Here is a 20,260-nt window from a genome sequence, read left to right as displayed (position 1 = left end):
GTGGGAAATGAAAGTGTATCTTACACAATCATGATCATGGTTTTTACCTTTGTTTGAGATGAAAAATAAATTTGAAAAAAAAAAGAAAACAAAACAAAAACAGACAGACAAACAAAAAACCGGACTCTTTGAAATGGCCAGGATTTAAAAATGCTTTAGAAAAACATTTAGAGAAAAGATTCCAGTTTATCAGTGAATTGAAGTGAGTTTAGGTTATGTCAATATTCCTGATGGTTCTGATTGAACTAATGACTTAGTCTGTAATTGACTAACCCTCTAAATCAATCAAAGGCAGGCTGTTAATAAGTGAACTAAACTTAAGTCCTTAAACCAACTGTGGATGTGGAACAATCTTTAAGTATATGAAACAAGGCATACTTTATTTTACTAAAGGTAATATGAAACTAAACCGAGAACTCAACAAAGTCTAGAAAGCAAAAAATAATGATGGTGGGTGCTAATACGTTACATTGATTTTGCAAATGGGACTCCATCTACCTTTAAGAAAATGGTGTCAGAATTTAGAACACTGTAGACCAGAAATGGGAAAACTTTTTCTGTAATGGAGCAAAAATGTTTTTGTAAATATTTTAGGCTTTGTATGCTACATGGTCTCTGCCTCAAGTACTTAACTCTGCAGTTACAGTGCAAACGCAGCCATAGACAATATGTAAACAAATGTGTGTGGCTATGTTCCAATAAAACTTTATTCATGGACACCAAAATTTGAATTTCAAATAATTTTTACATGTCATGAAATACTCTTCTTTTTTTTCCAACCATTTAAAAATGCAAAAACCATTCTTAGCTCATAGGCCAAACAATAAAAGACAGTGTGACAGATTTAGCCCAAACTGTAGTTTGTTGACCCCTGCCTTCAACTACTAAAGCATGAACTGTTGAGAGTAGCTTGTGAATTTCAAAACACATCAAGAATGTCAGGGACTCATTCCTTCTTCATTAAAGAGTAGCTATTGAACACAACATTACTTATGCCCTATACTTGACAAAAATGTTTACCCTGAGTTGAATAATGAAAAAATAAACAACTGGACACATCCAGATTGTGGGTCATTTTGTAAAACTGGCCTAGACTTTTCAGAAATGTCAGTTATGAAGGATCAAGGAAAGAAAGACTAAGAGCATAGGGAAACTGTTCCAAATAAAAAAGACATGAAAACTAAACGCAATGCAGGATTTTTGTTTGGAGGGATTAATTAAGCATTTAGATGAAGTGTTAGGATTTGAAATTTAATTTCAAATGGTTCAGCACAGTAGTATATTTATGTGTGTGTGTGTGTAGAAAGAGAGAGAGATGAAACTAATGGAGTAAAATATTAACAATAAACACATCTGAGTGATGAGTAGGCAAATATTGCACTATTCATTCAGCTTTTATAGGTCTGAAATTACTCAAAATAAAAACTGAAAAAATGTATAGAAAAAAAGACTATTGTAAATTTAGTTGGTTCAAGTTAAAAAATTTGAAGTATAAGAATTATACAATGCTTGAAAAACCAGGTATTTATCAAAATTCTAAAATAATACTAAACTCATTTGGAGATTAAAATAATTTGACTCATAACAAATAGCAGGATTATTTCAGTGTGTTTTGATAGTTGCATCTAAATTGTTCCTAGGAATTTTAGCATGGGTAAAACCTAAGCTGGATGAAAGAAACATAACAAAATCACCAAATTCAGATTCTCAAAAACCCTGGATTTAGATTGTTCTGCTGTCGTATAAGATGCATTTATTCAGTGACCAGAAATCTGAAATCTTTTTTCTGTAATTAAAATTTTCAGATTCAAACATTTCAACTCTAGTAGTCAAATCCAGATAGCTCTGCATACTATTTCTGCTTATTAGGTTTTTGAAAATGTAGAGAAACTAGATAGAAAACAAAATAAATGGGTCATCACTTAATTTGTTGAGATCATTCTATTCAAGGACATGAAAGGCACTTTCACAAGAAAAACTGTAAACCCTTTGTAGGCAGAGGGCGTTCTAGTTGCCTTTGTATCTCTAAGGCCAAACACAATGCCTCACAAGTAGCCACTCAATGAATGTTTGCTGAATGACCGAATAAATGAATAAATAAATGGAGGGGAGGACCCTACCTTATATGGAAATGGGTTAAGTTTGGATTTGATGTAAGGAAAAGATTCAAGATGACTCCGGCACTAGACTGGGCCACTAAAGGAGATGAGGGATTGATTATTTATTTATTTATTTAAATTTACAATACTAGAATAAACATATATCTTGAATATATTTTTAGAGAAAACCACTTAAATGTTCAGATATTTTCTACATGTATGATGATAAAGAGAGTTCCTCAATTTCAAGGAGTCTGTCTGCTAACATTCACTCAGGTTGAAATGGATCTGAAAATCATGATGAGTGAAGGGCAGTTGAGGGAATAAGGAATAGAAATCACAACGGCTGGGAGAAGACGAGTAACTGGCCTCAGTCATCTTCAAGGATGCCATGAGAAAGAAGGGGCAGAAATAGTCTGAGCAGCTCATCAGGACAGAACCAGAACTGGGAGCAAAATTAAAGGCAGAGGGAAGGCAGCACTGTGTAGATTTTAGCTACCGAAGAAAAAACCTTCTAACAAAGATACACACCCAACCAGCTTGCCTTAACAAATAATGAATCACTCAGTGGAAGGTGTAGGCAGAGCTGGTGTGACCATTTTCAAGGATGGCTGGGGAGGTAGTGCCCACACACAGCAAGAGACTGAAGCTCTCCCATCCCTTCCAACCAGAAAAAGTACTGTTCGATAGAAGTCATTTTACAAATTCAGTGTTAATACTAAGAAGGTAATTAATAAGCAAATATTTGTAACACCGCAAGGACTTCTGTGAGCGTATACCAGGTAAATGGGACATCATGGTCAGCTTGTTCCAGTTGATGTAGACCTTGGCATTACCCAAGGAAAATTTAGGTCATCTCAATATGTAAAAAATACCGTACCTTAACAGAGATCCCAAATGCTTTGAAGTGTTTCACAGACTCTCCATCTTGGGCCACTATCCCTATGTCCTGTTATTTCAAGCGTAGCTAATTTTCTACAGCTGCCTCCTAATGAGCCATTTATCTCTAATCTCTTCCACCTGTAACCGACTTGCCCACCACTACTAGATGTCTGCCTAGAACTTCTTTTGAACTATTACTACCTGTTCAGAAGCCTAGAATGATTAATCAATTTAGAAATATGTATGGAAAAAGATTAGAAGAGACATAACAATAGTTTCTAAAATGGTAAAATTGTAGACTAGTTTTTTTTTTTTAATGTTCTTGGTGTTGTACTCATGTTCTAATGATAAATACAATCAAGTGCAAAAGAAAGACTTTCCTTACTACCTACTGTATTACATACAAAATCTCCAACTTAACTTTTTAAAAGACTCCTCATTCAGTCTCCCAGTTTACCTTTTGCCCACTAACCCTGCAATAAAACTTCACTCATTTTCTGTTGTCTAACTTTCTGGTCCCTTCTAGCCCTTCTCTTCAGCTCATCCCTCTTTGCTACTCGCTACTTCCGTCTCTGTGCCTCATTTACCACTCTGCTCTCATCCTTGCCTGCAGAACAATTACTGCTTCTCATTTGTGTATTCCCTGCATCTGGGCTGTAGGTAAGCCTCCTGAGGGCAGGGCCTTTGCTGATCTATGCATCTCCCACTCTAGAATAGTCCTTGCAGATAAAAGATGTTAATTAGCTATCAGTTGAATAAACGATTGCATTACCTATTTTCCTAGTAATTTATATTTTAGTGCAGGTGTCTCAAAATGAAAAGGTGCATGTCACCCATACTGTCTAATTCAATACTTAACTTCAGTAAATTTTTATTGGCTACCTACTGTGTATCAGGCACTTTAGTAGGTGTTAGGATATAAATTAAAAACTGCATTTAAGAAGAGCAATAAAGACCAGATGGAATATTTCTCAGCTCATTTCTTTTAACACAAAATAAATACACCTTAAATCTATAGTCTAAGTCAAAATAGTCATATTTTCTAGACCATCTTTCTAACAAACACATTCAAAAGAATTACATAAAATAAATATGAGACTGACTAGGTAGCCTGAAATCCAATATCAAATCCTTAATGATAAGTAGAGATAAAAAATTTAGGATAGGTTCTTACTGGTTTAGGGGAACTGGCATTTAATCATTTGTGTTCTAATATCTTTATAGTGATCAGGAAGATTTTGAAAATTGTGAACGCTTCAGGTGTAGTTTAAGTAATTTTAAGTCTCTTATGCAATATGGGTATTTTGGAAGCTACTATGTGTTGTAGTTTTTCCAGAATCAGATGTAATAATTTGGTAAAGAACACAGGTAGAAGAGATCACTGGTTTTCCTTTTCCCCCAATAAACTATGTTTATTATGCCAATTTTAATTACCATGCAATCTAATGGTTTAAGGCTTATATTTTCCACATCACTAGACATCATAAACATGAAAGCATTTTATACTGTCATTATACATCAATGTTTGTACTTGGTTATACATATATACAGAAATTATTCACACATCTTAACCTTGCTATTTCCTCCTTTCAAACCAACATAATTTTACCGTGAAAGCAGCTTTTTAATAAATGGTATAAGAAATACAGCAAGGCACACTTTTTTAAAAAACTTTTTTCTCATTACCACCTCAAGCAGCATAAAAAATGAAAATGTTGTACATAATTTAATAGTAGAATGTCACCAGTTTATAATATACAACACCATATAGTTGTTTCTTGAAGTGCTGCATAGATAATAATCTTTAAAATAAAATAAATAAAATAGCGCTTTTAAAAGTTGCTTAATCTTGAAAGAAGGACCAGTATTTCTTCTGTATGCTGCAATCAAATCAAATGTTGGCCTTTTAGGTAAACCTCTTTCGGTAAACATAGGCATCATACCATAAAAGAAAAAAATCCAGACTCAAACATGAAATTGGTCAAGTACGGGCAGGGCTGGGGGTGTCATTCCAGACAGGTGAATTTAATGGACCATCGATTTGGTGGACTGCAGAACTTTTTTAAAGAGTAGATGGGGAGGGAGGAGGCAAACGGAAGAGTCTCGCTGGAGAGGCAGGGCCGGCAGAGGTAGCTTGGGACAGGAGTCCATGGGAAAACAAGCAGCTTCGCCAAACTTCAAAGACAATCACCTAAAGAAAACCAGTGCACAGTCCAGATCACAAGGCTCATGTGGACAAATCGCATTCGGAGGGAAGATTCGTCTTGGGAGAGGTCAATGTGACAAATGGCAGTGATGTGATGAAACCGCAGACTAGCCCGGGGTGGGAGGCCACCCCTGAGTCAGGCTTATCTACAAGAAACAAAAAAGTGATAAGAAAAGGTATCAGAAAGGACTGTTTCATTGGCAAAACCGAGTCCTCTGAGGAAGACTGCCATTTTGGAACTACCCGCTAATGTTCTGAAACAAAAGGATACACAAAACGAAGTGATTTTAATAGCCCAGCGGTTCACATTATTGACAAAAATGTTTTAGAATCAATTGAAAAATGCATTGATTTTTTTTGAAAGACATGGTTTTAAAGAAAACCAGAAAAATCCTCAAGTTTGACCTTTTCTCTGGATATCATCTACTCTTTTGCTTGTGGACTGAGTTTTGAACACTCAAGATAGATTCAAATCACTATGAAAATGTGAGGCCGCTGGTTCCAAGTGACACAGCCAAGTATCCACAGTGATTCACAGCCTGGGAACTCGGACCCTCAGGTGGTTGAACCTTTTCCTTAGGGACTGTATGTGTGACAGTAGAACTGAACAATTCTACCATTATATGGTGGTGAAATATTCACAACTTTGTCACAACCCCAAATGTTTCAGCCCCTTACTGGTAAAAGGATCTAACCTGGGTTTCTAGCTCGAATATGAATGCATTTCATTTAAGGTACAGACACTCTGTGAAAGTAAAAAAGACACTATTATTTCTGGACATCTTGATGGCTCAGATACAAATTCGTTCTAAACTCAGTCAGTTCTGCCTACTTCTAGGAGGCTGAAAGCAGCAAGTTGGATGTGAGGAACAGCTAAATTCCAGGGATAGGAAGTAGAGGATGCAATTATTTGAGGTCCTTTGACCAGCTGTCAAATAAAGCAGGGTTTGCTTGTCTGGGTTTAAACTGAGTTCTGGTGTCCAATGTCAGGTTGCTTTATTGTCTTTCTAGACCTAAATATTCTCCTTCTCCATCTTTCTCCTTCTCTATAATCATGTAACCTGTTTATGAGCCAGAAACACTTCAGCAAATGTGGTTTGGCTGAAGTCTCGGGAAGCTGGGGAGAGAAGACAGGTTCTCAAGAACAGGGAGAGATAGACAGGAGCAGATGGGCCAAAGTTTGGTACAGTCCAATACCGCAGTAAAAGAAAGTCCATGGTACATTGTTCAAATGCTGAGGCCAGGACTCACTTGAAATATAGATACCGAGTGAGGAATCCTGAGGTGAGGCAAAGCTGGTCTTACTAAATGCCAATATTTAAATTCTCTCTGGCTAATCAGGTCTTTCAACTTGGCCCACTTGGAAAGGGGCCGAAAGGGGCCAGCAAAACAGACTGAAGCATAGATCTGGGGGGGGGGAGTGTGCGAGTGCGTGTGCATGTGTGTGTGTTTGTTTGTGCGTGTGTGATGGGTGATGACATGTTATTTAGCATGGCAGCTAGTTATTCAGAGTGCTCAATAATTAAAAAGCATTTCACATCTACCAGAATCTTGACTTATTAAAATGATTTTAAAGGTAAATTTGGTAAGGATCCACTTGCATCGTTTAGCAAAAAATTAATATACTATCACCAAGAATAGTTTCTTAAGCCTGCTGGGCCAGCTTTGGATCATATTAAACACTTAGTGTCAATCCAACTAACGGAATAAGAATTTACACCGTATATATGAGAAATGTTTGCTCTTAATGTTTTCTCAGTTTGTAAAGACCGAGTAGGAACAATTTTACTGGGTATGTGTATACTGAAGCATTCATAAATACAAGTAATTGCTGAAAATCTAAAATCGATGAGCTACCCACAGTCACATCTGCAGTCCAATAAGACAGGAAAAGCAATGGAGTAAAAAGTTCTGAAGGAAATTCATGCATCCTAAATATAGCTCCTCCAACACACACACACACACACACACCCCATACACAGCAAAACAAAACTGAAAACCAGAGTAAATCAAAAAGGAAAAAAAAAAAAGTACACACTGGCTAAATGTGATGAGTGAAATTTTTATACCACAGGATTTATCCAGCCTGAAGTTTACGGTTAAATCATTCACCAAAGATCAGAGGCTTATGATGAGGATTATGAAGAAATAACTGTCAGAATACAGCAAAAAGATTAGTGCAAAGTACATCTCTTAGGCAGGTCCTAGGAGGCACTCCAGACATACATTATGTGCTTCCTCCAAAAGAGGCAGAAATTTCTGGATCTATCCAGTTACCTTTTCTTTGATGTGATTTGCTGTAACTGACCTCTCTATTTTGGTAGAAACATGGCACAGAAATGAAAATAGTGAAAAGCACAGCAGTGTGCCTAGAAATCAGTGTAGATGCATCCTGTGTGAAACCATGTTTAAAATTTCAATAGTGTCAGTGAGTTTTTAATTAGAACAGTAAATGAATAACCTCAAAACCTTTTTGAAAAAAATTCTTGGTACAGATGTAGACTGTAGCTGCTGTTCTAAGTTGTAGCTCTTTCCAGATGACATAACTTCATCATCTGAGAACTTATTTCTGGGGGGAAAAAAAAAAAAGCCCAGCAAATTGAATGTGGTATATTTTATTAACCTGATAGAGCACTCCAACTGATGGTTTTGAAATCGCTTTAAAAAGTAGAGCTTTTTTTTTTCCCCTCCTTTGAATCTTGTAGGAAGAACAATGACAAGAGTTAAGCTCTTATAGACACCAAGTCTCATACCTACCAAATAACTTTATTAAGGATTCCTGATATTTAACACCAAAGGCATGTCAGCCTTTTGCGATTAAATAACTCATCCTGGTTAGTAGTATTTTTAAAAAATGTAAATATCTATGCCCAGGTACCTAGTGCTAATGACGGGGGAATAATGTAAGCATCCAGATATTTGGGGTGTGTGATACGGAAAAAAACTGAATAGGACCAGTGGATATGACTATGGAAATGGCACCTGGCTGATCACAAGTCACTTGGGGCCATGTGAGTTCTGCAGAAGGAAAATCTGGCTGCGTCTCCCATTGTCTGAGACAGAGCCAGGAACCACATCTCGGGGGCTCCACAAAATATCGCTGACTGGCAGGTAGGCCAGCTGATAGCGTTGCATTGTCGTGCCTGTGAAATGTGAGAGCTGTGCCCACCCAACAGCACAGCATGTTCACTTGCCCAAGTCCAAAGATGGAGCTGCTTATTATTCCCATTTCCACTCTCTAGCTACGTCATAGACTGAAAACTCCCAAAGTATCTAAAAGGGAGGCTGCGATCCAGGGGCTTCTCCAAGGCCAGTGCTGCTGAAACTCTGGGTCTCCACACGACCGGTGACTTCGAGGGTCCCAGTCACACAACATCTTGCTCTGAGGGATGTTGCTTTCAAGCCTCTATCCCCTTGCAGAAAACAAAAATCAGCCGGGCTCCACCAGCCCTTCTGCAGGGCTCGGCCGAGCCAGCGGTAACAATTGGTACTAATAGAACTTGTTTAGAAGCATCTTTTAGAATTGCAGTGACTCTCCCTTAATGGTCAGCTTTACTGCATACTGATGTAGAATGTGATTATGGGGTGGACATGTTTCACAGAAAATACATGTCTCTCTCTCCTACTTTTGTCCTCACTTCTGGCCAATTGTAAATTGAGTCTGAAACACAGAAAAATTAGTTGAGCTATATTAGTAGGTAGGATGTCTTTCTTCAATTTTGCATACCGAGTTTATTTTTAGGGTATATATATGGTATATATTCCCCCCTCCCCATTTCTAGCAGCTCTACACAGAATCACACATTTTAATGAGCTTAGGGCACAGGTGTTGCAGGAAAAAAAATAATGATGTTTGCCATTCATCTTTCAAATTAAATAATGTGTTTTTAAATAGTAACTTTTTTCATAATACATTATGGGAACAACATTTATCTGTCACATTTTAAAAGATGTATTTGTAATAAATGTAAATTACTTTTAGAAAATCAGTAATTAGGCTCATCAAAAAATAAACAATCTGCCACAAAAAAGATAATCTTTAGCATAGTTAAGTATAATAACTGTTATTTGAATAAGTTAACAAATTAGGGTAGATTGCTTCTGTAATTCATTTCCTATAGCACGAGTTTAGGTTACAGCATTAAGCTTCTGGAGTGGGGGGTGGAGATGGCATTCAGCACCTCACACTTTGGTGAAATACAACTCTCACATTCAAAAGCTCAAATTTTCTTCTTTAGACTTGACTGAGAAAGTGTATTCATCACTGGGGCTCAGAAATGGAAAATAACTGAATTTTTGTGTCACTTTTTGAGCTATACCATCATCTCAGAATTATCAATCAATAGCTGTCTTATTAAATATGAAGAGTGGAATGACTTTCTTAAAAATTTTGATGGAAATCAGCCTGTCACCTTCAGGCAAAATTCAAAAAATTCTGTTTTTATCGAAACGCCATTAACCTGTCATGTATTCGCTCTGCATTTGCTTTCTAGGCCTGTTCTCGGTCTGTGTGTGGATAAATAGGAGCCTCTTCCCTAACATCAACTTTCCCCTCCTGTTTGAGTCCTTGGCCTTGGCCGTGATTAGGAGCTGTGACAGCACAGCCTTCCACTGGGGAAGCAAATGTGATGATAGTTGCATTAGACAGAAGCATAAAAGGGAGGCCCAGATCAGGAGATGCAGGCTTTAACCTAATCATTGTTCATTTCCAGGCACCCGAGGGAGTGGGCTGCTCTGTGTGCAGGAAACTGAAGCGGGGGGCATTGTCACTGGGCATGCATTTTGATCAGAGGGTATAACTGCAATTGGGAGAACCTTTTTTCCTCCCTCAGGGGCAGGATGTGAGGTCCTAAATTATCTGGCTACTTCCTCAAATATAACATTCTTCTTGTCAGGATTATGTAATAAAAATAATGTCACTAAAAATGTCGCTTGTGACCGTCTCTTTCCCTTTTGCCTCGCAGTTACTTGCATTGTTGGGAATGTTTCTTCCCCGCAAATGTGTTATTCTGATAAATGTCTGCAATGACCAGTCATTCTGACTAGTATTCTCTCCTATCATGGCATTGTTGACTCAAACTCATAGTTGAAGTATATATAGATATATATTAAATATATGTTAAAATATATTAATAATATATATTAAAATGCGAGGATCATACATACCTTTCAATGAGATGATTTTCATGCGTGGAGAGGGTTACATTCTACCTATGCATATTTTTATGTTGTTCTTCATGAAGATTTAGAAGGTTTTCTTCACAGGTTAAAGTTTTGGAGTTGGGATGCAAGGCAGCCTTGTCTTTTGGCTGCTTTGCCTTTGAGGAGAGTTCTGGAACTCCGGATTTGGCTGAAGCAGCATTATGCTCTTCCGGCATTCCTGATTCACCTGTGTTTTCTAAACTTTCCTTTTCACTGCCTAGCCTTGAAGTAGTTAGCTCTGAGCTTTCCCCACAGATTGTAGCTTGGGGTAAACCATCCGCTTCCTTTCTGACATCAGATACTTCCTGATGGGGAGGACTTGAAAGAACCACCATGTCTGCCTCCTCAGCCAAGAGAGATGTATCGCTAAACTCAGGGGAGCCAGCTGCTGTTTGTTGGGGCACAGAAGCCTCACCAGAAATAGCAGGTTCGTCTGGAGGAGGGCCGGGGAGGCAGGGCTCATCTCCATCCAGGTCATCATCAACACAGGCCTCAAAGAAGCATTCAGGTTCCTCCTTGTCCTCTAAGCCAGAGTCGGTCATGTCCAGTGGCACTGGAGTGTTACTCTTCTCTTCCACGTAACTGGTGACCTCCCCACAATCACTGTCATGAGAGGAGAGAGATAAGTAGGAATAAAAGTCCCCTTTTCTCAGCTGGATGGGCCGGTGAGAATGTTCCAACACCTTCTCCTTGATCTGAGTTAACGAGGTAGGAGCAGCTGCCTCATTTTCAGGTTGAGATTTACTTTTTAGGGCCGTTGAAGCCATGTCGATGATTTCCTTAACAAAGTCGTGTACGGAACAATCCTCAGCATCTTTTTGATGGGAAACATCTGGCTCGCAGTCACAACAGGAAATGTTGTCACTGACAGAAACGTTCTCCTCTGTTTCATTTTGTTCAAGTGCTCGGCAGCAACGAGCAGATTTTCCAGCCACGCTTGGTGCATCATTAGATGAAGATTTCAGTACATCAGAATCCTGCCTACTGGTAACTCTAGCTTCTGAAGGCAGCTCTGGGCAAGACTTCTCAGTGGGAGTAGAAGCAGTTGATGGATTTTCAAAATGGTGGCGGTTTTGACATTTCTTTGGACGGTGTCTAACAGTCTGGGGAACAAATTCATTTCCAGAAATATTTGCATCATCTGAGCTATCCATAAATACTTTACACTTACAATGCTCACTGTCTGAATTCTTCTTCCCAGTTGTACCAAGACTTTCCGATTCCTTCGAGATCCCATTCTGTTCATCTTTCTGCCCTTCTGGCGTGCTTTCAATATTGCCATTTTCCATGTCAGCCACATATGGGTCTTTATTGACTTTGAAAATATTTTTCTTATTTTCACCCTTTGTCCCTAACTCATGGGCATGGGATAAATTCTTGCCGTTTCCGTTACTTTCGGAGAGACGTTTGATGGAGCTGTTAAGTAGAGCCTCGATGTTCAGGGTATCAGAAGGATTGGTCATCTCACTACTACTGACATCCTTACTGCCCTTTATTTCATCACTGAGATTACACCTTCTCTTATCTTTTGTCAAGGAGAGCTTTGGTCTGATCCAAGTCTGCAGTTCATTCTTTATATAGTCCAATCCTGACATTAAGTTGCATTCTTCATAAATTTCATCATCTGTTGCAATACTGGAGTCATCATCCTCATCTTTGATGCATAGCTCTTCTTCTGTCAAGGTGAGGGTAGAGCTAGAAAGGAGGTCACTGTCATCTTCATCATCAGTGCAAGCAGAGGTACAAGAGACATTAACAATCATGCTGACATTGACGTCGCTTTCATCAGCCACCGACCGAGTCAGGCGCTTCCTGAATGATGCATTTGATTCTGGAATCTTGTTCTTGTGTAATACAATATCCTCTGAGCAAAGAGAGAGCTCATCGCTGCTACTTAGTTCTGTAAGAGATGCTGGCGAGTCTTCGTTGATAGAAGATGCTATGTCCAATGACAGCTGGCCACTAAAGGACATCTTTTGGGAACTGCTTTGGAGAGTCATATCAGAGACACTCCGTTTTATCTTTTGCTCTGAAGGGCTCTGGATATTCTCCAAACGATTCAGGAGATCTAAAGTCCTTTTACTCAGTTCACCAACTGAGCCACTGCTCACGCTTATGTCCCCAGAGCTGTGACAGCTAAAAAGATCCTCATTGCTTTTATAGGATGTCAACCAACTTTCTAAAGAGGTGCTTCGCTGGAGGCTGTCACTGCCATTTTTAAGGATGCCCAACCCAAATAAATCACCCCCTGGAGAAAGGGACTCAATAGATGAGCTGTGGGATAACAGGGAGAGCTGTCTGCCATTCTGCATGCCAGTGAATGTCTTCTCTCCATTACCACTTTTATATGAATTTCGATCCATTTCATGGGATGCACTTGCCAAAAGCCTTTCATGGGGAGGTGCATCTGGCTGTAACTCTGTAGCCTGATGTTTAGATTTGCAGGACTTTTTATCAAAATAAAAACCATGAAGCAGGGGATCCTCCACATGTGCTTTTTCACTTTGTGACTGTTTCATTATCATTGGTAATTTGAGTTTTGAGCCTTGGAGGTACGAGTAATCATAAAATGTAAACACATCATGTTTTCCTTGTAATTCTTCTCCCAAACAATCAGGGGTATATTTGGTAACACTGTTTAAATCTCCAACTTTTCCATTTACACAACTCACTGGTGAAATGGATGACTGAGAGCTGTTTGGAAGCTTAATGTGTTCCTCCTCATCTTTGAATTTCTGCTTTAACACATTAACTGCATCTCCCATTTGTGGGTCCAGATGTTCAGTTTCAGGGTTACTTGGGGACCCATCCACCACATTGAGCAAGCACATTTCTGAGTTGGTGGTGGTTTCAGTGTCCCCTTCACTCACGATTCCACTCTCACTGCCTGAATTCTGGCTCATGTCACCTCCATGGCATGGGCAGGGCTTCACCAAATTGGAACCTCCGACAAGGTCTGGCAAAGATTTGGTGGATGAAAATGAAGAGTCTTTACTGAGACTCTTTGTTAAAACACTAGGCTGTGTCACACTGGTGAACTTCGGATTGTTTTTCAGAAATGACATGTGGCTGTCCTCATAGAGTTCCACATTGTGGAGGCTGTACACTTGGTAAATGTGTGGACTGGAGGGGGCAGTGATACTCGAGGCATACTGAGATCCCCCATGGTCACCTGCCTCTTCTTCATAACCAGGGTCCTCACTACCTATCTCTTCAAGCTTTAAGGAAGGCATGACAGGTTGGGGTTCCTGATCAAGATCACTTGAGTCTTCATTCAAACTAATTAACTTGTTGCTTATGTCAGTTTCATCCCATTCCAGGGCATCCTCACTCATCCCATTTAGATCCATCAAGCCAGGATCAATCACATTCAAAGTCTCCTGTGTAGGAAGAAGAGAAAAAGAAGAAGCAGCAGCAGCATTAGGGAACACAAGCATGAACATTTTATCCATTCAAAATCTCTTGGAAGAGTTAGGAAAGAAATTTGCCCAAGCATGGATTTGAAAGACAGCATAATTATCAGCTCTATTCTCCTCTGGAATAACATCCAAAATTATTGAAATGGGTTTTTCTATCAATAGTAATTTGTCACTGAAGGCAATAACATAGATTAAAATGTAAGATTATTAGAGTCAAGTTGTAATTTTTGGAATAAACCATTTCCTTTCGATTCTTTTACATTTTTAACCTGGGATTGGGTGAAGATAAAACTGTGAGGTAAATGAAGGTAGAAAGAGTACAGCCTGTGACATCTTGAAGGCACATTCGCTCTGATACTCTTAGTCTAGCAGTCCACAGTGGAATACCATTTACAGCCACAGGTGGCAGACCCCCTCTTCTATATGCTTGGGCTTTCCACTGGAAGCAGCTTTTGCCATGGGGAAATAAAATAGGCTTGTAACCACCTGTAGAGCCATTCATGGCCAGAGACCCTTGTTTGTCCATCTTTTCTTCTGCATTCACTTTCAGAAATTGGCCCTGTTCTCAAATAGATCCAAGATAGACAACACTTGACTGATTTTCTCACCTACATGCTATTGGACCCTGATTCTTGAGCCCTGGTTCTCTTAGTCTCTCTCTCTCTCTCCATTCCCCAGTCTCTTCCTATGACAGAAATTCTACTTCGAGCTTATGAACTTGCCTCACTATTGTCAGTCCTGCCCCTGTTTATTATAAGCAGGAACCCTCCCCTCCAGACCTAGAATAACAACTATCTGAAGACTTCCTGACTCTCAAGTTTGACTCAGCCCAGATTCTCTTACATTTCATTCTGCCAGCACAGTTGGGATCCTTGATCTTTCTTTGGATGTTCTGGCTTTAACTTGGTTTAGGTAGAGCCTGACAGATTAGTCTGGGACATCGTGGGTGAATGGGCTCCTGGACTCTGTCCAGATTCCCTCACTATCCTCACTTGCGGCCCAGCTGTCCAGATTTATGCCAGAACCAAGAGAGGTGATACAGGTATGCAGGCCCTGATAGGCTCACCTATACAGAAACTCAGAATTCTGTAGCTCAGCTTCTGTTTATGCAGGGTAGTCAAACAGATAAGCATGGCTCTAGAACAGTGCCAAGTAGTTGAAATGCTGACCTTGCCACCTACCAGCTTAGGGCAAGTTGCTTAACCTTTCCGAGTGCTGATCTCTTCGTATCACTTGTGAAGGGGGCTGGCATTATCGATCTTTTGAGATAATTCTGAATACTACTGAGCTAATGCTTGTGAAAAACCGAGGAGGCAGTCAAAATTAGGTAGCTCTAACTCTTAGTCCATGCAGCATTGCTCGAGAGTGGCCTTGAGTCAATTCATAAAGGGTTCTCTCTGCCTACCTTCCCTCCTTATTATTGCTTTCAATTTGCCCTAAAAACCATAAGGGATTCATGACCTGGTAGGTAGAGAGAGATGCCACATAGTATAATAGGTCAGCATATTTGCATTACAGTTCAGAATTATTTTAAGGGTCTGGTTGAAAAACAGGCCATGATGCTTTTATTCCTCAGTAGGGGTTGGGGAAAGGCTTTGCCAGAAACACATTCACAAAACTTCCCTAAGAAGCCCTCAGTCTTTCCTGGCACTAGTTGTTAAAGGATACCACAGAACCTCATTAAGTGTAAAATACCCATTAGCACTTTATTATACTGGATATGTAAGAGATTATCTGTATAGCCTACTTAAGTTTAAAAGAGTCCAGTTACAAAGTAAACATTAATTAAGGGACATTTTTATATTTTCTGACAGAAACCTTTCATGCTGCCAATGTTAGAGCAGTTCATCTAGAACACTGGCAGTCATCATACTCACTTAGGTATGGAGTACATTCACTGTGATGAATTTTTATTAGGATTTCTGTTTATTCTTTGCTTGCTGATAAAGGAAGCACTAATGACCAGTTAGTATGGCTAGTGAATGTTAAAATCTTCAGCTGTAGAAACAATCAATCAGTCTAATCAAATAGTGCATTAATTTCAAATACTATCTTGCCTGACACCGGACTCTGAGAGTGCTAATAAATAATTGAACTGGTCTTTCAGAGACGCTCTCTTTGTAACTCTCTGGTTGGCTTCAACATTTAGCAGCACGGATTTTCTCTGAGAGTCCTAAACCCGTGGGCTCACACCAGATGCAGGAATTGTGCCATCTGGGTGTGTGTCAGGAGCTTAGCCCAAGTGACGCCTGTAACTTGGACTTGTCTTCTGTGACACAGTCGTTTTCTGACCAAATGCTGCCTCTGTGGCTTTACAAATGCAAGCCTCAGGAAGTGGAAAACTTACAGCAGCACCTTAAAGAACAAATCTTTTGCTCAGCTAGTAGTTGGGGTGGAGATTTGTCACAGGAAAAACATGAAACTTTAGGATGTAATATTGTCCTTTCCCCTCCTTAAGTCTCTCTTCCTGTACTCTCTTAAATTTATTGTAATTGCTGAAATTTTTTATATGTCAATTCCTGGGACTATCTGACAAAATCTTTAGGAAATCACTGACTTCGGACTTAAAATTTTATATATTACAGAAGTGCGATTTGTTCTGCCCTCATTCACTCCCTTCTGTTGTGGATTAAATTCTGTCAATATTTTCAATAAAATCTCCATTTCCTCAAGATTTAACCTCAAACATTAAACCTCCCCTGGGAGTAAGTAAGTATGGAAAGTTTCTAAGAGGAATGGCATGGGATATTTATATAACTAAAAAGTTATCCTTGAAAGATATGATATGTGTATAGAGAGATGTAACTGGCAGGAAAATTATTTGGTCGAATGCTCTCTTTGATGATAGCTCAGCAGCCAGTAATGCTCAAGCTAATTAACCATTTGTTGTTATTTTTCTAGAGAAACTGTCTAGTACTTTTTCAAAAGGCACAAATATTCCTGTCTTTGATAACGTGATAAATCAAAAATGGATTTAGACAAAATCTAATACTTGACTGAAACCAAAAGGATGGTGAGTAGTTCATGATGTTCCAATAGAGACACTGCAATTCCAAAGATAATTCTGAGTTAAATTAATTTGTGTGAGGCTCTTTCATTCATAAACTTGCTTCATTGGTGTAGAATTTGTCCTAAACCTAAAGCTCTACAGAAATAATTGCACACACACAGACTCCTTCAAGAACTGCTCAAGAAACAAGTGGATTAATTCATGCTGGGTTTTTGGTGGTTGGTTTTTGTTGTTGTTGTTTTGTTTTGTTTTGTTTTTAATTCTTGGAAGTAGGTTCTTTATTTCACCACAATACATACAGAAAAAGTAAAAGAGGCTGGAGAAAAGATGATGATGATGATGAAAGAATCAAGATTCCATCTGTAGCAAGTCACATACATCAGAATTAACTTCTTTCTGTACTTATATGGCTTTAATTGAATTAGGTCTCCCAGGATTGCATTTCTAGGATTTTCTTAAAATTTTAGTGGGTTTTTGTAAGAGAGGAGAAACACATTACCAGCTAAAGAATGGGGATGAAGGAGCCCGACATTCTATAAAACAACCCAACAGATATGGTCTGATATGATATAGTTGCATCTTTTGAAAAACTAAAGAAGGTCTAAAAGATCAGCATGAACAGAATGTTCCAGTCAATCTTCTGGTGCTCAAAATGGGCAAAACCATTAGGAGGTCTTGCAATTTGTGTTCCTCCTATTTATTTCAGGTCCAGGACTTCATTCAGCAATACCACTTGCAAAGTTCTGGGAATAGAGATTTATCTATAGAAAAGTAGAATATAACAAAAACATACAAATAAATAAAAATGATTAAAAACCAGAAACATCATTAACTGAGTAAAGATCTGTGTATTTACCTTAGAGCAAAGGTTATGGACAGTAGAGAGAGACTACATATATGGATCAGGATAAGGGAGTTAAATTAAAGAAGGGGAAATTACAACTTTCAGATATTTGTTCTGTTTTCCTGATGCAATTATTTTTTCTTGTCTCCCCCTCCAAATCTAAAACCAGAGTATCTGAGCATTAGATGCAAAATTGTTTTCCTAAACTTGACTTAGGTGGAAATTTTTTAAAAACAAAATCAACATCAACAACCATAACAAATTGCTAGTTTTCAGAAAATGGAAAGACAGCTTTTTTTTTTTTTTTTTTTTAAGATTTTTTATTTATTTATCAGAGAGAGAGAGGGGGAGAGAGCGAACACAGGCAGACAGAATGGCAGGCAGAGGCAGAGGGAGAAGCAGGCTCCCCGCTGAGCAAGGAGCCCGATGTGGGACTCGATCCCAGGACGCTGGGATCATGACCTGAGCCGAAGGCAGCTGCTTAACCAACTGAGCCACCCAGGCGTCCCGGAAAGACAGCTTTTAAGAGAACTTCGAGTTTGTTGTAATCTGCCTCTTTTTCGGCAGAGGTAGATTCAGAGTTAGCATGAAAAAATATAGAGGAAAAAAGAAATAGGATGAAAAGCAAAGATGTTCACTAAATGCTTATCAATCATTTGGGGATTTAGGGCAGAAATTCAAATAGATCTTAGTGTGAATCCTGACTCTCTTCTCTCACATGTTAGCTCTGTGGTCCTGGACAAGTTATTTAACAGTTAGTAGTGACTTAGTTCAACTATTTAATGGGCCTCAGTTCTATCATTTGTTTTTTTTTTTTTTTTAAAGATTTTATTTATTAATTTGACAGAGAGAGAAATCACAAGTAGATGGAGAGGCAGTCAGAGAGAGAGAGAGATAGGGAAGCAGGCTCCCTGCTGAGCAGAGAGCCCGATGCGGGACTCGATCCCAGGACCCTGAGATCATGACCTGAGCTGAAGGCAGTGGCTTAACCCACTGAGCCACCCAGGCGCCCTATCATTTGTATACCCAAGATAATCACAGCACATTGGATCTACCTTAGGGAGTGTTGGGAGCTTCAAAAGAGAATATATATGTCAAGTCCTATGGAGAGGGCATGAGGTTGGCACACAGTAGGCACCAATGACTGACAGCTATCAGCATAGATTCCCTTTGCTGAAGTAGGACAGGGCTGACAATGAAATAAGCATAACTATGTTTGCATGAAGACTGGTGGTTGGCTGACTAATCTCTTTAGCACAACCACATGCATGAAATTTAATGAAACAAACATCAATTAGACAGTTTACTCACTCCTTTACTACACTATAAATAGGGTGTAGGTTTGTCTTTGTCTGTCCTGACTGGGCTTATCCCTCAGGAATAACCAGAGGAGAAAAGACACCTGCCCAGCCCTCAGCAAGGCCCATAACTCAAGCACTTTCTATTTCCTGAAAATAATCTTTTTTTTTTTTTTTTTTTAAAGGCAGGTCCATTGTCTGTGAAATTCTATCACAACTGACACATGAGAGCAATCAAATCCTGCTCACTATCTATCAGATTGACAATAATGTTAAAGTAACTTGTCTCAGCTCAGAAAATGCTTTGAAAGTCTATCTCACACTAATGATCAAAAACTGTTCTAGCGAATGCTCTTTTTCAATAACAAAGCTGATCAGAAACCCAAAACAGACAAGTAAAACCCAAAGTCATCTCACAAATTGTACTAAAATGAGTGCTGACATGGACATTATTTCCTAGTCTTGACTATACCGACATTTCTGAAATAGTTGAAAAGGAAAAATCCACTAGATGTTGTTTTAAAGTGAGTTTTATAATAGCAAAAAATTGCTTTAGTTCTCAACAGGGCCCAGGGACAAAAAAGAGAGTCCAAAATTAAGAATCAGGGGGTTTTCTTCCCAGATGTAAACTCCATGAGGACAGGGGCTCTGTCTGTCTTGTTTCCAGAAGAGCCCCAGAACCTGAAACAGTGCCTGGCAGAAAGCAGGTTCTCAGAAACCTTTCCTGCGTGAATTGCATGAAGACTGGGCTGTGGTCCCATGACCTCTTCAAAAGATCTGGGGAAAGATCCAAAGGTGACATTCTGCCATGGTGAAATCACGTAGAGAATTTCTGACTTTCTAGCTGGTGCCCCCTCTCAATTAGAAAAGCTAGTATCCTCAGAAACATTATGCTCAGTAAAAGCCACATAGATCAAGTCATATTTTGTATGGCTTCATTTATATGAAATTTCAGACTAGGTAAGTCCCTAGAGATAGAATACAAATTGGTGGTCACCAGTGGCCTAAGGGAAGGGACAAGGGAAGCAATTGTTCAACACCTGTGGGGTTTCCTTCTGAAAATGTTTTGGAATTAGAAGTGTTGGTTACACAACATGGGAATGTACTCTATGCCAGTGAACTGCTCACTTTAAAATGATTAATTTTATGTTATGCTATTTTTACCCCAATTAAAAGAAGGAAAAAAAAAATGGGCACCTGGGTGGCTCTACCTTTGGCTCAGGTCATGATCCTGGGATCCTGGATTCGAGCTCCACATTGGAGTCTGCTTCTCCCTCTCCTTCTACACCCCTCGCCCACT

At 39.1% G+C, this 20,260-nt stretch overlaps 1 protein-coding gene across 5 annotated transcripts in view; it reads right to left on the bottom strand.

Annotated features, from left to right (window-relative positions):
- Positions 1-689: 689 nt before the first annotated feature.
- The window catches only part of AKAP6 (A-kinase anchoring protein 6), a 464,720-nt gene continuing 445,149 nt past the window's right edge, over positions 690-20,260 (bottom strand). For 4 of the 5 annotated variants that reach the window (XM_059181873.1, XM_059181872.1, XM_059181876.1 and 1 more), the window contains 2 exons: positions 10,354-13,769; positions 690-5,333 (listed from right to left, as the gene is read on the bottom strand). In XM_059181873.1, coding sequence (XP_059037856.1) covers positions 10,395-13,769 — 3,375 coding nt within the window. In that variant the 3' untranslated portion in view covers positions 690-5,333; positions 10,354-10,394. Of the gene's footprint in view, positions 5,334-7,932; positions 8,849-10,353; positions 13,770-20,260 lie in introns of those variants that run through there. The other variant, XM_059181875.1, reaches the window with a different exon arrangement.

Source organism: Mustela lutreola, chromosome 7, assembly GCF_030435805.1.
Source record: "Mustela lutreola isolate mMusLut2 chromosome 7, mMusLut2.pri, whole genome shotgun sequence".
NCBI classification, from domain to species: Eukaryota; Metazoa; Chordata; class Mammalia; order Carnivora; family Mustelidae; genus Mustela; species Mustela lutreola.
This window is presented reverse-complemented; position numbering and strand designations above follow the sequence as displayed.